At 49.6% G+C, this 16961-nt stretch overlaps 1 protein-coding gene across 1 annotated transcript in view; it reads left to right on the top strand.

Annotated features, from left to right (window-relative positions):
• ZC3H3 (zinc finger CCCH-type containing 3) overlaps window positions 1–16096 on the top strand; it is a 273959-nt gene extending 257863 nt beyond the window's left edge. Inside the window, exon 12 of the mRNA XM_083749076.1 lies at window positions 15191–16096. Coding sequence (XP_083605202.1) covers window positions 15191–15222 — 32 coding nt within the window. The 3' untranslated portion in view covers window positions 15223–16096. The remainder of the gene's footprint in view (window positions 1–15190) is intronic.
• The last annotated feature ends 865 nt before the right edge of the window (window positions 16097–16961 follow it).

Below are 16961 nucleotides of genomic sequence, written 5' to 3'. Positions count from 1 at the left end.
AGTCTTGTAATCTGGTGAACCGGGTTCGCTTCCCTGCTCCTCCACATGCAGCTGCTGGGTGACCTTGGGCCAGTCACACTTCTCTGAAGACTCTCAGCCCCACTCACCTCACAGAGTGTTTGTTGTGGGGGAGGAAGGGAAAGGAGAATGTTAGCCACTTTGAGACTCCTTAAGGGGAGTGAAAGGCGGGATATCAAATCCAAACTCTTCTTCTTCTTCTTCTTCTTCTTCTTCTTCTTCTTCTTCTACCCCTTTCTCTGGAGCTGCTGTCCACGGCTGCCTTTCCCGGGGCTGCTGTCGGTTTCCGCTCCTGGTGGCCCGTAATGGATCACTCCCCGCCTGCTTCATGTTTGGCTGCATCCTGTCAGCTAACAGGGAGCTCATCTGCTGCATTTTATGGCCAGTGAGTCGCGAGACGGAACCATTGTGTTTGTGAACGAGTTGACAAGTGGAATTGAGGGGCCGTGAAGCATACAAGCCCACTGTCACCAGAGATTTGTGCTAACCGCCGCCCTGCCTGAGTGGCCAGCAAAATGCTTGAGGGATTCCGTTCATTCCACCGGCTGGATTACCTCTGGCGGTCCCTTTCTCCGCCACAACTATGAGAGCTGGCTCCTAAATAATAGGCCCTGACTCAGGGGGGCAAGGCGCGGACCCCCGGAGCGTCAGCCTCAGGGAGAAACTGGTGCTTCCTCTCCACCTTCAGGCTGAGCCACAGAGGCCAAACAGAGGCAGCATGGCTTGTGTTTCATCAGCAACCACCTTTTGCCCCACGTGAGAGGTGATAAAGATGGAGAGGAAAAATGATAGCCATCTTTGGCCTCAGCCCAGCCTCGGCCTCAAAGGCCCAGTAGACCTGAAGGAGCGTCTCCACCCCCATCGTTCTGCCCGGACACTGAGGTCCAGCGCCGAAGGCCTTCTGGCGGTTCCCTCGCTGCGAGGAGCCAAGTTACAGGGAACCAGACAGAGGGCCTTCTTGGTGGTGGCGCCCACCCTGTGGAACGCCCTCCCATCAGATGTCAAAGTGAAAATCAACTACCAGACTTTTAGAAGACATCTGAAGGCAACTCTGTTTAGGGAAGCTTTTAATGTTTGAGGCATTACTATATTTTAATATTGTGTTGGAAGCCGCCCAGAGTGGCTGGGGAGGCCCAGCCAGATGGGCGGGGTACAAATAATAAATTATTATTATATTATTATAAAACTGTGCATGGGAGTGGGAAAGGTTAAACTCTCCTTCCCCAACTGGATCAGGCCATGGGCCCATCTAGTCCAGCTTCCTGTTCCCATGGTTTCCAGCAACTTGCCTTCCTTCTCCTCCTCCTCTGTGTCCTGCTATGACCTCCAAGAATAACCTAGAATGCCCTCTGAGGTGTTTTAGGTGATGCATCATCTCTGAGCAACAACGTCACGCGGGGAGACATTCCTGGTGGCTGTTTTCACACACGCAAGCACTCTCCCCCCCCCTTTCACCCTGAGTTTAATCAAGGCATAAATTTGAGTATCTTCCAGAGGCAACGTGAAATATTTGGGCATGCATTTACCAGCTAGGGATAGTAGCATTTCTAAGAAGTGCGTTTATCAGCTCTTTGGGCAATCGTTTTTTAGCTTTGAATTCACCGTCGTAAAGTCATCTCCTTCACCCAAGCCTGTGTGCAAATGGTGAACCGTTGCCTAATTAAACAGACAAAATGAGGGATTTTTCAGTCACCTGGAGGCAAGCTAAACAAGCAAGATTTAAAGAAAGCACTTTAAAGAAAAAGGAATGCCACATTTTGTTTTTGAAGGTTGGTTTCTGTATCTGATTCATTCTGTGTAGAGCGTCATAAAATATAATGAGAGCAATGTACAGTTTAGGTTTCTGAACTGTGAGGGATGTTTGGGTTGTGGACTTGGGCAGGTCAGGATTTGACCTTCCTGTCTGCTTTGGAACGGGGGCTGGATTTGAGCTCTTGCAGCGAGGAGCTTCTCTTTCCATTTTCAAATATCCCTCAGACCTGGGTGATTGCTGTGTCTCTTTGGTGCGTCCTGTTAAGCATTCCCCACAAGAAGAGCGCCAGTCGATGTCTCTAAATCAGGCTTCCCTCACCTGGCAGCCTCCAGACATTTTGGAAAACAAAAACAGCATCCGGTCCTCACAGATGCCTCTTTTGGGAAACCTGCAAACAGGATTCGAGCAAAATCCTCCTGTGGTTTCCAGCAACTGGTGTTCCGAAATAATTTTTTGTTCCGTAATGAATTTTTTTAATGCAGATTACTTTTTTACAAAATACATCCAAGATTGTGTGAAGAAGGCCTTCCTTCTTTCTGTCCTGACTCCCAAAATTCAGCTTCCTAGGATGTCCGCAAGATCTAGTGTTCTGGGAGAGGCGGGATAACTTTTCTCTTTCCGCTATCTCCATGTGATGCCTAATTTTCTAAGCTGCTATCATGTTTCCTCTTGCTCGCCTTGTCTCTGAGCTAAAAAGTCCCAAATATTTTTGTTGTTATTGTTGCATCATGTATTTCGTGTTTCTATACAGTGCTACCTCTGGATGAGAACAGGATCCGTTCCGGAGCCCCGTTTGCATCCTAAAGCGAACACAACCCACATCTGCGCGTCTGCGCATGCGCAGGTCGCGACTCGCTGCTTCCACGCATGCACGTAACTTCATTTTGAGCGCATGTGCGAGCGACAAAACCCGGAAGTAACTCGCTCCGTTACTTCCGGGTCACCGCAGAGCGCAACCTGAAAATGCTCAGCCCAAAGCTGCTTCAACCCGAGGTATGACAGTACCATCAACCGCCCCTTGATCTTCCAAGGAAGATCGGTATATAAATTTAATAAATAATAGTAACCTTTATTCATAGGAAAGAATCCCCTGAATCATTTTGGTTGCTCTTTTCCAAACCTTTTCCAACTCTACAATATCCTTGCCAATGGGAGGCAACTCTTGCCCAGGGTTTTTGTGAGTTGATATAAACATCAGCTCACACTGTGAGCCAGTGTGGTGTAGTGGTTCAGAGCGCTGGACTCGTAATTTGGTGAACCGGGTTCATGTCTCCGCTCCTCCACATGCAGCTGCTGGGTCACCTTGGGCCAGTCACACTTCTCTGAAGTCTCTCAGCCTCACTCACCTCATAGAGTGTTTGTTGTAGGGGAGGAAGGGAAAGGAGATTGTGAGTCGCTTTGAGACTCCTTAAAGGTAAAGGGACCCCAGAGCATTAGGTCCAGTTGCGAACGACTCGGGGGGGGGGGTTGGGGTGCTCATCTCGCTTTATTGGCCGAGGGAGCCGGCGTACAGCTTCTGGGTCATGTGGCCAGCATGACTAAGCCACTTCTGGCGAACCAGAGCAGCGCACAGAAATGCCATTTACCTTCCCGCCGGAGCGGTACCTGTTTATCTACTTGCACTTTGACGTGCTTTCAAACTGCTAGGTTGGCAGGAGCAGGGACCGAGCAACGGGAGCTCACCCCGTTGCGGGGATTCGAACCACCGACCTTCTGATCGGCAAGCCCTAGGCTCTGTGGTTTAACCCACAATGCCACCCACATCCCTTTTGAGACTCCTTAGGGTAGTGATAAAGCAGGATATCAAATCCAAACTCTTCTCTTCTTCTGAGGGGTTGCCACACTGGGGAAGCCTGTCTTACGGAGAGCTGTTTTTTGAAGAACAAAAGCCAACCATTTCGGCAGAGCGCTGCAGCTTGGTTTCCGCTTTTAGGACCCAACAGCACTTTCATTCTTAAGCCCAGCTTGTCCGCCTGCCGCTCAGGCCCAGGAAAAATGTGTGTTGGTTTTCATGAAAAGCACGAGAGCATCTTGGAAGCACGAATTCTCTCGCTGGCGTGACAAGCTCAGCAGAAGCGACTCGGGTTTCCGCCGCAGCGGCTCCCGCTCTCCTTCCCAGCCTCGCAGTCTCCTTTGCTCGAAGCTGTTCAATCATCATAATGAAAAAGGGGCTTCTTAGCGGAGCTTTCACTAACTAGAAATTATATACCTGGTTCCCGGAAGATAGATTGTTCCGCTCCCGAGATACGGAGGGTGGCAGGAACAAGTGAGTGACTGCGTCGTCTGCCACCAAGATGGATCGCACAATTTGAACGATCTACCAGGAACTTTAACTGAGGGGCTTGCGGGCGGGCGGGCAGGCAGGCGGGGGCTTGCTGTAGTTTCTGCAGGGACGCTGCCTTCCAAGAGGTAGGCCAGAGGTATCGTCCTTTCCTCTTGTTCAGCGCGATGCAGGATATTTATCGGGCCACCCAAGAATGAACCCCCCCCCCCATATCTGCAAAACTCTTTGATAAATGGCAGCAAACCTCGAAGCCTGTTCATTGAAGCGGCACCAGGTTTCTGCTTTCTGGATATTCCTTCATTTGCTGTCCTCGTGTTTTATAATGGATGGTGTTGCATTTCAAAATGATTACTCATTCAGATTAGTCTTCCTCTTTTTGCATATCCTGTATTGATTCTGAGACCATTAATACTCGGTGGGTCTCTTCGCTGAAATTGGGATATTTCCCTGGCCCTCCTCCCATTCTCTGAAGAGACACTGGGGGGGGGGCTTGCGTATAAAACCCCACTGGGGGCTTGACCAAGTCACTGCCTTGGCCCCCGTTCCTCATCTGCAACAAACAGAAAGATGCTGGTCCACTTTGCAGGGTTACCGTGGGGACAGAGCGCTGCACCAGGTTCAATATGCTGCAGTTACATCCAAGTCATTCCAACCCCATCTGCTTCTTTAGTTCTGGTGTTGAGACAGGGAGAAGAACCTTTCTCTGTCCATTTCTCCAAGCCACGAATAGTTTTATAAACTCCTATCATGTCGCCTCTTATTCGCCTTTTCTCTAAGCTAAAAGCTTCCCCAACGCTGTATCCTTTCCTCCTAGGGGCGTCTCTCCATCCCCTTGATCTTTTCGGTGGCCCTTTTCTGAACCTTTTCCAACTCTGCAGTATCCTTTTTGAGGTGAGGCGACCAGAACGTTTATAAAGGCCTCTGCTTGAAGGGTCCTTCTGCCTTTCTGAAGGAAGGGAGGTCTAGAACAGTGGGCCCACCACCAAGAAGACTCTTCTGTCCCTGTGCTCACCAACCTAATTGGCCATCCTTGCGGGAATCTGCTTGATCTTAATTAGGGCCGCCATATTTCAAAAAGTGAAAAATCTGGACACAAAAGGTTTTTTTGCATATCTTTAATGCAGATTCCGTGAAATTCACAAATTCACTAAAATAAACACTTCCGATTTCTACCTAGACACTGCTTCCAACTACAGTCATACCTCTGGTTACAGCCGCTTCAGGTTGCGTTTTTTTCGGGTTATGGACTGCTGAAACCTGGAAGTAACGGAACGGCGATCGCGCATGTGCAGAAGCGCCAAATCGCAACCCGTGTGTGCGCAGACGTGCCGCTGCAGGTTGTGAACGTACATCTCGCACAGATCACGTTCACAACCTGAGCGTCCACTGTACAGAATTCCAGGAAATTCCAGGCGTATGGGAACACCTAAAATAGCTACGCCAGACTCTCTAGGCCAGGGGAAGCCTTAAGGACTTCTTCTCCCCATATGAACCTACCCGGACTCTGTGGTCATCATCCCAGGCCCTTCTTCATATGCCTCCTCCTCGAGAGGTCCGGAGGGTGGCAACACGAGAACGGGGCCTTCTCTGCAGTGGCTCCCCGTCTGTGGAATGCTCTCCCCAGGGAAGCTCACCTGCTGCCTTCATTATACCAGTTACAGATAGGTAGCCGTGTTGGTCTGCCATAGGATTCCCTGGTCCTGAATGGGGTAACTGTGCCCCTGAAGGACCAGGTGCGCAGCCTGGGAGTCATTTTGGACTCACAGCTGTCCATGGAGGCACAGGTCAAATCTGTGTCCAGGGCAGCTGTCTACCAGCTCCACCTGGTACGCAGGCTAAGACCCTACCTCCCCGCGGACTGTCTTGCCAGAGTGGTGCATGCTCTAGTTATCTCACGCTTGGACTACTGCAACGCGCTCTACGTGGGGCTACCTTTGAAGGTGACCCGGAAACTGCAATTAATCCAGAATGCGGCAGCGAGACTGGTGACTGGGAGTGGCCGCCGGGACCACATAACACCGGTTCTGAGAGATCTGCATTGGCTCCCAGTACGTTTCCGAGCACGATTCAAAGTGTTGGTGCTGACCTTTAAAGCCCTAAACGGCCTCGGTCCTGTATACCTGAAGGAGCGTCTCCACCCCCATCGTTCAGCCCGGACTCTGAGATCCAGCGCCGAGGGCCTTCTGGCGGTTCCCTCATTGCGAGAAGTGAGGCTACAGGGAACCAGACAGAGGGCCTTCTCGGTAGCGGCGCCCGCCCTGTGGAACGCCCTCCCATCAGATGTCAAAGAGATAAAGAATTACCTGACGTTCAGAAGACATCTTAAGGCAGCCCTGTTCAGGGAAGTTTTTAATATGTAATGCTGTATGGTTTTTAACACTGATTGGGAGCCGCCCAGAGTGGCTGGGGAAAGCTCAGCCAGATGGGCGGGGTATAAATAATAAATTATTATTATTATTATTATAGTCAAAACAAAAAAATTCCTTCCAGTAGCACCTTAAAGACCAACTAAGTCAGTTCTTGGTATGAGCTTTCGTGTGCATGCACACTTCTTCAGATACATTCTTCAGCGTATCTGAAGAAGTGTGCATGCACACGAAAGCTCATACCAAGAACTGACTTAGTTGGTCTTTAAGGTGCTAATGGAAGGAATTTTTTTGTTTTCATTATACCAGACCTTCCAAGTGCCCCTATTTTCCAGGGACAGTCCTGGAATTACAGAAGCTGCCCCAGTATCTGATTTGATATCGGATTGTTCCATTTTTCATTCGGACGTCCCTATTTTCATCCGAGAAATGATGGAGAGTATGGAGTTGTCCAAGCCCCGAGCCATCTGAAAGCAGCCCTGTATAGGGAAGGTTTTTAAGGTTTTATGATGTTTTTATATATGTTGGAAGCTGCTCAGAGTGGCTGGGGCAACCCAGTCAGATGGGCAGGATATGAATAGTAAAATTATTGTTTTGTAATTGTTGTTGTTTAGTCATTTAGTCATGTCCGACTCTTCGTGACCCCCTGGACCAGAGCACGCCAGGCACTTCTGTCTTCCACTGCCTCCCGCAGTTTGGTCAGACTCATGTTTGTAACTTCGAGAACACTGTCCCACCATCTCATCCTCTGTCATCCCCTTCTCCTTGTGCCCTCCATCTTTCCCAACATCAGGGTCTTTTCTAGGGAGTCTTCTCTTCTCATGAGGTGGCCAAAGTCTTGGAGCCTCAGCTTCAGGATCTGTTCTTCCAGTGAGCACTCAGGGCTGATTTCCTTAAGAATTGATGCGTTTGATCTTCTCGCAGTCCATGGGACTCTCAAGAGTCTCCTCCAGCACCAGAATTCAAAAGCATCAATTCTTCGGCGATCAGCCTTCTTTATGGTCCAGCTCTCACTTCCATACATCACTACTGGGAAAACGATGGCTTTAACTATACGGACCTTTGTTGGCAAGGTGATGTCTCTTCTTTTTAAGATGCTGTCTAGGTTTGTCATTGCTTTTCTCCCAAGAAGCAGGCGTCTTTTAATTTCACTGCCTCCATTTCTTCCCCTTCTATTTGCCAGGAGGCGATGGGCCCAGTGGCCATGATCTTCGTTTTTTTGATGTTGAGCTTCAGACCATATTTTGCATTCTCCTCTTTCACCCTCATTAAAAGGTTCTTTAATTCCTCCTCACTTTCTGCCATCAAGGTTGTGTCATCTGCATATCTGAGGTTGTTGATATTTCTTCCGGCAATCTTAATTCCAGTTTGGGATTCATCCAGCCCAGCCTTTCGCATGATGAATTCTGCATATAAGTTAAATAAGCAGGGAGACAATATACAGCCTTGCCATACTCCTTTCCCAATTTTGAACCAATCAGTTGTTCCATATCCAGTTCTAACTGTAGCTTCTTGTCCCACATAGAGATTTCTGTTTTGTAATAGGATGTTCCTATTTTCATTGGAGAAATGTTGGAGGGCATGTCATAGGCACCAGGCGAAAACGTTCCTCTTTAACCACCAGGCCTATGGCTGAGTAACATCCTATCTTTTTTTCATATGGAGCCAGTTTTGTTGACTTTTACACCATTGTTTCACACTGCGTCTTTAAATGTGGCACTTAGGGGACATTTTATCAGAGCCGCTCAAGAGGCTTCCATTCCTTTTACGGTCTCAAGATGCAAGTCCAGAGCTGGGGTTATTGTGCTTTGCCGGTGACGGCAGGAATGGCCTGGGTTTTCTGTTTCCTTAAGTTCTTATTAGGGACCTCAGAAATTTAACGGATCCTCGCTCGCTCTCCTGTACCAACTTGTGCCTGCGAGCGTGCAAGAGTGCGTGTACTTGTGCGCGCGAACATGCAAGTGTGACAAAGGGTTGGGAAAGCAGCCATGATCCAAAGGCAGGAGCGGGACCAAATTAATCTAAATCTGGTTAAAATTCCGGGCGTCCACCCTCCTCGTCTCGCGCACGCATTGCTTCCTTTTAGTACATTTTTAAAATTCTCCCCTCTCTGTTTGCAATTCATAATTAAGTTCAGCCAGAACACAGAGGAGAGTTTTAGCTGTTTAATGTTCCGTCAGGGCCTCTTGTCGTTGGGTGGGGGTGGGGGAGACTCCGGGGCGGGGAAGTGACAGACGATTTTACAGTGTAAGAATTTCATAGCACCTCGTAAATAAATAAATAAATAAATAAATAAATAAATAACATCACGCGCTCTTCCCCCCCCCCCACTCCACGCCTGGATTTATGAGGAGCGCTGTCCTTCAGCGCTGTCCTTCAGGGGAAGGAAGAAACAATGCGATTAAACAGCCCTCTGCCACCAGCCCCCCAGGGGGGAAAGTGGGGCTGACATGAATGGCAACTAACTCCCTCTCAGCCGCCTTCGCTCGCTTCCTGTGGCGGCACGTTCCCTCCCTCGCTCTCGAGCTTGTCGTCTTTTATCCGCACCGTCTTAGAGCATAAACGAAAAGCTGCCAATATTACGGCTCAGGAAATATCGCCGGTCTCGTCTTGCAGCTGTAAATCTCCCCCTCTTCTTCTTTTTTTATTATTTATCTAAGGGTCCTCCCTGATGCAGGGACAGTTGCGGGAGCAACCGTGTTGCATATTTATCGTGTTGTGGAAGTCTGATCTGTAATGTTAGCCTCCGGAGGTACACTGTTAATAGAGGTGGTCCAAAACGGAGAGCGCATCTCTGCGTGCTACTTCTGGGGCAACCTCCATCCTTTCCCCTTTCTGGCCAGTCCCTGCCTGCTCCCTGCACCCCTTTCTCTTCTCCCCGCTGAAAACTTACTCTTCTCCCCAGCAAGGAAAGCTCGGGCGAGTGTCACGGACGCAGCTTTCCCCCTCAGTCAACGCTGCTTCTTAGCTTCTTTTCTCCTCTGGCACTGGAGACACGAACTTTGCAGCCCGTAGGATCCTCTGCTTTCTCAGATTCACGATATTGAAATCAAAGTCATGTCTTGCCACCCTGATACCGTCATGAGCTGCTGCTGCTGCTTCTCTGGCGATCCCTCGTAGTCAAATAAGATTGTCTTCCATAAACACGGTTTTAACAGTGAGTCCGTAAGTGACTGTGGAGGCCGATTCTGGATCTGCACGTCCTTCCACAGTGGGGACATTGGTTTCTGGGCGGGAGTTGATCATGGTGTGGGTTTGCCAAGCGTGCCTTCCTCTTAGCACATTTCTCCCCGCGTCCTGAGTTCGAATTTCTTCAAAGCCCAGGACACCTTCGGTCAAGGCTGTTCTCCAATTGGAGCGCTCGCAGGCCAGTGTTTCCCAGTTGTCAGTGTTTATACGACATATTTTTAGATCTGCCTGCTGGATCAGGGCCATTGGCCCATCTAGTCCAGCATCCTGTTCTCACACTAGCCAACCGGAAGCCTGCAAGCCCTCTCCCCTCCTGCAGTTTCCAGCAAATTGTATTCAGAACCATTGCTACCTCTGACCGCAGAGACAGAGCACATCCATCGTTGCCGATAGCCATCAATCCTCCATGAATTTGTCTAAACCCCTTTCATAGCCATCCAAGTTGTTGGCCATCACTGCCTCCTGTGGAAGGGAGTTCCAAAGATTAACTATGCAAATAAGTCCTTTTTTCATGTTCTGAATCTTCCAACATGCAGCTCCATTGGATGTCCACAAGTCCTAGTGTTATGAGAGAGGGAGCAAAAGTTTTCTCTTCCCTCTTCCTCCATGCTATGCATCATTTTATAACCAAGTTTCTCAGACTTAGCTCCCGGCTGTTGCTGGACTACAACTCCCATCATCCCTGACCACTCGTCCTGTCTAGCTAGGGGTGATGGGAGTGGTAGTCCGACAACAGCTGGAGACCCAAGATCATAGCTGTCAACTTAAAGATTTGAAAATAAGAGAGCAGCAGCCTCGAAAATAAGGGATCGGCAGCCAAAATAAGGGATTTTCCAAGCACAGATATGTTCGGCTTCTCAGCCCCTCCAAGCCAAAGGCAGAAAGCCCAGCCAGCAGCCAAACAAAGCCTCAGGCAGTGGTATCCACAGCGCAGCAACCCGGCAAAGGGGATGCAGCAAGGGAAACCACCTTCACCTCTCCACTGGGAAGTGCTGAGCAAAGGTGAGTCCCCAGGCAACGCGGCCGATTTGATCAGCACAAGGCATGCAAGCTCCACCCCCCAGTCATTCTTAGACTCCTTATTGGGTGAGCAACGCAGCCAAGCAACACAGTTGGAGCCTCCCTCCTCCCCGGCCGGCAGGGAGGGAGGGAGAGGAGCTGCTTCCTTTGAAACCCAGGAAATTTAAGGGACATCATCAATAAGGGACAGCAGCGGGAAATGGCACTGGGATAAGGGAGTTTCCCGTTAAATAAGGGATGGTTGACAGCTATCCCCAAGATTGAGAAACACCATACCATGACACCTCGTCGTTGCCTTTTCTCCGAACTAAAGATCATCCTGAATGCATGGTAGAAAGGGTGGCTGGAGGGGGCCCAGCGCAACAGTGACCCTGAGATGCCCAGCCTTTGCTTAAAGCCCTTGAAGACCATCTAGAACAGGCCTCCTCAACCTTGGCCTTCCAGATGTTTTGAGACTACAATTCCCAGCATCCCTGACCACTGTGGTCCTGCTAGCTAGGGATCATGGGAGTTGTAGGCAAAAAACATCTGGAGGGCTGAGGAAGCCCGATCTAGAAGGATCCCTGCTCTCCTCTTGACCTTGACGGATCTGCCGCCTCCTTGTGCTTCTCGTGCCCCCACACGGCTGGGCACCCAGAGGTCTGCTCCCCTGCTGCTGACTCCTTTTCCACGGCATTAGCTGGCATCGCAGGTGACTAATGGCCAAGTCGGGGGCGACTGCCAGGCCTCCCTCTGATGTATGGTTGTTATATTAAGGGTGGAAAGGTGCTAAATGAGCCCTCTTTATTTTACATAAATTAGCTCAAAAAGCCATGCATCAATGCCACCGCCACTTACAGCCCTGCCCAAAGTTTGTCTAACCAAGTTTTAAAAGGCGGGGAGGAGACTTGGCCACGTTCCTCATGCATCTTCGGTGGCGCTGCTGCAGGAGGGACCCGTGGTTTCTCAGTGGGGGAGCCCAGCGGGGTCCACGTGAAGAATCTCCGGCACGAAAGACCTTTCCCAATATAAAGCCTAGATCCTTCTTGGAACTGACCCAGACCCTCAAAAGGCAGCACCATTCCATCAGGGGCCGTGACACCCGGGTTAAGTTCGCTGCTGGGGGGGGGGGCGCTGGAGATGGGTGTCCCTTGTTCTTTTCCAGGCAGTGGAGGGGGGGGGGTGTTTGGAAACCTGAAGCCTTGCAACTTGGCAGGCAACGTAATGTAAAACCCGTCCCGGCTTCTCAGGCCTTAGAGACATCCACCAGTCCCTGATCTGAGCCGCTACAGGGGGCCAAGCTGGGCAGTCGCCCCCTCCTCAGATCAAGCCCCTTCCTCATTTATGATTTGCACACCCTCTGGGCATCCCAGCTTCTGGTGCCTGTCAAAGAGAGAGAGAGAGAGATCGTGTGAAACAGTGATCTGAAGGAAGGTTGCAGCGTTTGTGGCTTTTGCGTTAGAGAAAAGGCAACATGATAGAAGTTTGCAAAACTGGACAGAGAAAGATTCTTCTTCCTCTCTCATAATACTAGAACTCGTGGACATGGAAGGAAGCTGAATGTTGGAAAGTTCACGACGGACAAAATAAAGTCCTTTTTCACGCAGCACATTGTTCAGCTGTGGAACTCCCTGCCACAAGAAGCAGGGATGGCCACCAATCTAGATGGACAAATTTATGGAGAAAAGGGCTTTCAGTGGTTATTAGCCAGGATGGCTCCACGGCTGGAGGCAAAACCGCTTCTGAATACCATTTGCTGGAAACCAGGGGAGGAAAGAGTTGCTTTCGTGCTGGGGAAACTCAGCCAGATGGGCGGGGTATAAATAAATAAATAAATTATTATTATTATTATTATTATTATTATTATTATTTGCACCCCTAACAATTTTGCACCTGGGGCAACTACCCCTGGACCCCCCCAATGCCACTGAATTCTGTCTCTAAACCAGGAATGGGGACCTGTGGGTCTCCGGGTGTCACTAGACTACATCTCCATAATGCTTGCCATGCTGGCTGGGGGCTGAAGTCCAACGGGATCTGCACAGCCACGCCTGCCCCCTGCTCTAAATGCACCTTCAGAAGCAAGTGAGAACCACAGAATATTGTTTCTAACCCTCTTAGTCACTTGCTCTGGACAACTGACGTCTGAAAGGATAGGCATGTGGCTTTTTAGTTCAGTATATCTGAAGGAGCGTCTCCACCCCCATCGTTCAGCCCGGATGCTGAGGTCTAGCTCTGAGGGCCTTCTGGCGGTTCCCTCCCTGCGAGAAGCCAAGTTACAGGCAACCAGGCAGAGGGCCTTCTTGGTGGTGGCACCTGCCATGTGGAACACCCTCCCACCAAATCTCAGAGTTTTCTCAACATATCTGGTAACTGAGAAATTAAAGTTTTTTTTAAAAGGTTTTGAATAAATTCTGAAGGTTTCTCCCTGTCCCCTTCAGTTCATCAAATGCACAAAGCACATTTTGAAATTCTAAGTGTGATAAGTTTTGCCCGGAGTCAGTATTTTCAGCGGGGTTCTTAAATGTATTGTTTACTTCTATTCCTACATTCTTATCCTGCTGTTTCTCCAAGGAAGTCAGGGCAATGTGTTTCCCTCCATCCCCATTTTATCCTCCCAGGAGCCCTGTGAGGTAGGTCAGGCAGAGGGAGAAAGAGAAAGAGGCTGCAGGCTGCTGAATGGGTTTCACAACTAAGCTGGGATTCGAACCCAAGTCTGGCCCTCTGCCCACAAAGTCGCTTCCTTGAGCAACCCCTCCGTCAGCCTGAAAGTTTCCCCGCCTCTCCTGGCTTGTTAAGACCCGCCATCCTCTTCCCTGGGACGCTGCTTCTTCCAGTTCTGGCGTTTTGCATTTTGTCATCCTGAGCAGCTTGACCTTGTCAGCAAACCTGAGCCCTTTGCCGCATCCATCCTGCTAATTCACCCTGCCGTTTAATGTGTGTGGAGCCAAGAGCGTTGGAGTCTTTGAAAGTGAATCGCTCCTTCTCTGCAGGGCTTAAGGTGCTCTGATTTCCGGTGACAAGAATCGCAGAATTGCAGAGTTGGGACCCCAAGGGTCATCTAGTCCAACCCCCTTACATGCAGGAACCTTTTGCCCAACATGGGACGCGAACCCACGACCCTGAGAGTAAGAGTCACATGCTCTACCCACTGAGCTCTCCTGCCAGTGTAAACGACGTTGAGCTGGATGGAGTTCCCCGCATGGAGTTCCCCGTTCACTATAGCTCTGGGGAAGGGTAATGGCAATGACAGTGGGCACCAGGTTTCCTTCCTGAGTTAAAAAAATAAGCCCCCTTTTATTAGATCCTAAGACCTGTGGGTTAAACCACAGAGCCTAGGACTTGCCGATCAGAAGGTTGGCGGTTTGAATCCCCACAACGGGGTGAGCTCCTGTTGCTCGGTCCCTGCTGCTGCCCACCTAGCAGTTCGAAAGCATGTCAGTTTGAAATTTTCCCTAAACATCTGAAGGCAGCCCTGTTTAATAATAATAACAACAACTGCTCCTGCCAACCTAGCAGTTCGAAAGCACATCAAGTGCAAGTAGATAAATAGGTACCGCTCTGGTGGGAAGTTTCTGTGCGCTGCTCTGCTTCGCCAGAAGCTGCTTAGTCCTGCTGGCCACATGACCCAGAAGCTGTACGCCGGCTCCCTTGGACAGTAAAGCGAGATGAGCGCCGCAACCCCAGAGTCGGCCACGACTGGACCTAATGGTCAGGGGTCCCTTTACCCTTTACCTTTAAGACGCTTCCTCTCCTTTTCTCCCAAACACTGCACCCTTTCCTCCTAGGGCAGTTGACCCATCCTTCCTGATCCCTCTGGTTGCCCTTCTCCCAACCGTTTCCAGTGGTACAGTGTCCTTTTTCGAGGTTAGGCAGCCAGAATGGTGCCTGGGATAACCTCGCTTTCCCAAGAGCTTTGCAGATGCATCAGCGCACATGCCTCGCTGTGGACTAGCAGCCCAGTGGGCTTGGCAGCTGTGGCAAAGGGTGTGTGTGTGTCAGGATTTGATAAATGAAAACTGGGCCTTGTACAGAATGAATGGCCAGCAGATGAGGTGCAACATCAGGGCAACCATTGCTCAGGTCAGGCAGCATTTTCAAGGTGAGGGAGATCAACCGATCTGATCTGGGTGTGTGTCCTTCTCGCTTTTGGTTTATTTGGTTTATTTATTTATTTCATAAATAGTTTCATAAATATATATATCCAACGGGTTTGCAGCACTAAAAATTTTAAAACATGCAATTAAACAGTTTAAAAACCAATATCACTTACTCATTGTGGAAGGATGCATTCTTAATTGCCTGCATAGGCCTGAAGGAATCGAAAGGTTTTAGTTTAAAAGTTGGCGCAGAGGGTGCCTGCTGTATCTCCAGTGGCAGAGAGTTCCACGGGACAGGGCTGATGACACTGAAGGCTCAGTTTCTCATTGTTGTCAAACGAGACTCCCCAACTCAAAAAAAATGGCCAGTGATGCTCCTGCAGATGATATCAACGATTGATGCCGGGTTGTAAGAGTTCAGGCCTCTTTTCCTTTTGATAACAAACAACTCTCTCTTTTCTTTTCTTTTCTTTTCTCCCAGGGAAGCCTTTGCAGATCAAGCCCAGGTTGTGAGGACGGCAACACCTTCGAGCAGAGCCCTGCGCAGCGGATGATGCCTAGGCCACACACGCCTCAGGGATTCGAAGCCACCCTGGCGACTAACTCAGGAAGACACAGCACCGAGACAGACAGGCAAAGGCTCAGCTGGATTTGTCCAGAGGGACTGCCCGCTTGTTTTATGTGAGAAGTGGGGTTTGTGAGGTGAAGGCTACCCCAGTCTCCCACACAGCCCAGGAGCGCAGCTTTGTGGTTTTATTTTTTTTTCCAATAAAGGAGCTTTTCCCTTTCAGACTTTCACCAGCTCCTAATTCAGCTCCGCTGGCCTGCACTGCAGACACGTTTGCCTGGGTCCCAGGCGCAGCGTGGCTGTGCTGGCTTCACCTGGAAGCAGGGAGAGAGACCAGGTAGAAATCTAAGATATAGATTTGCACCCCAGTCCCTATGAAACTTTGCCACCTCAAGCTTGGACCACTTGGCCAGTGTGGTTTTCCCAAGGGTGCCAAAATGCAGAGCTAAGGGAGATGGTTGCTGATAGATGGCTCTGGCATTTCAAAGCCAATTGGGGGATTGTTGGTTGAGGGGCTTAAATCTCATGCCTGACTTTGTCCCGAGAGAGGCAAAGTTCCTGCAGACTTTGGAGACACGAGGGAGAGGACAGTTTTCTTTTTCTTTCCTGAGCAGAGTTTTCTTTGAGGGGAAAGAACCCAGATTCTTTGCAAAGTCATTTCTCTGATAGTCAAGGCCAGATTTGGGTCTCAAAGCGATTTGTAAAACCAGCTTGCCTGGGTGCTTTTATTATGCAAAAAAAACACAAAACAACCAGAAGCAAAACATTTATATTTGTAGAGGTGTGTTGTGAAGTTCTATACAGGTCTTTGTTGTGAAAGAAGAGTCTTGTGTTTTCTCTGGGCGTGGGGGGAAATCAGAGGGTTTTTGGGATCCTTTCTCCAGACCAACATACTCAACTGATTTCCCTCTTTGGGTGGAAATTCTGGGGAAAGATTTCGTGCAGGAAGAGAGCAGTTGCAGTGCATAAACAGATTCCTCCCTTCCTCTCCCAGCCCAGCTTTGTATGTGTGACCTAGTTGGACGGAGGATCGGGGCCCTACTCCCTTTTCAAATGAATCATAAAGCCATTCGAGTGAACTGATACCAAGCCGGTCTTTGCCTGAAACATACAGTGGGGTCGAAGGTTCCACAATGACCCTTCTTCTTCCTGGAACTAATCTGGGTGCTGTGCCTGATGAGATCCGGGGCAATGGCTCATTGCCCTTTTTTTTGGGGGGGGGACCTCCAATATTTCTAGGTTGAAATGCCTCCTGCGTCTTTCTGCTCTTCTGCAATCTGTATGCTCCTCCATCAGGTAGTGTGCAATGCAATAAGCCTGTCTTGCTTCCCTTGGGAAGGGATTTTTCTTGGCAAGGAATCTCCCCTGCTGCCACCACAACCTGGGATGCATCCCAGGGAAGGCCAAATCTGCCTATCAAATGGGCCATGATGGGCTAATCTTTGGCTGGGACAAGTGTACGTGTGTGTGTGTGTGTGTGTGTGTGTGTGTGTGTGTGTGTGTGTCAGAGAGAGAGAGAGAGAGAGAGAGAGAGAGAGAGAGAGAGGGAGGTCTGGTCCACAAGAGGATTCCCAGTCTCTTCGGATCTTGAAATAACAAGAGTTTGCATCTGATAGGGAGCACTTTGAGGACCTCTTAGTCTGAAAAAGTGACGTGGCGTTGCTGTACCCATCTCCATCAATGG

Source organism: Podarcis gaigeae (assembly GCF_964106915.1).
Source record: "Podarcis gaigeae genome assembly, chromosome: 7".
NCBI lineage: Eukaryota > Metazoa > Chordata > Lepidosauria > Squamata > Lacertidae > Podarcis > Podarcis gaigeae.
Note: the sequence above shows the minus strand (reverse complement) of the source record. Positions and strands in the feature narration are given on the sequence as shown.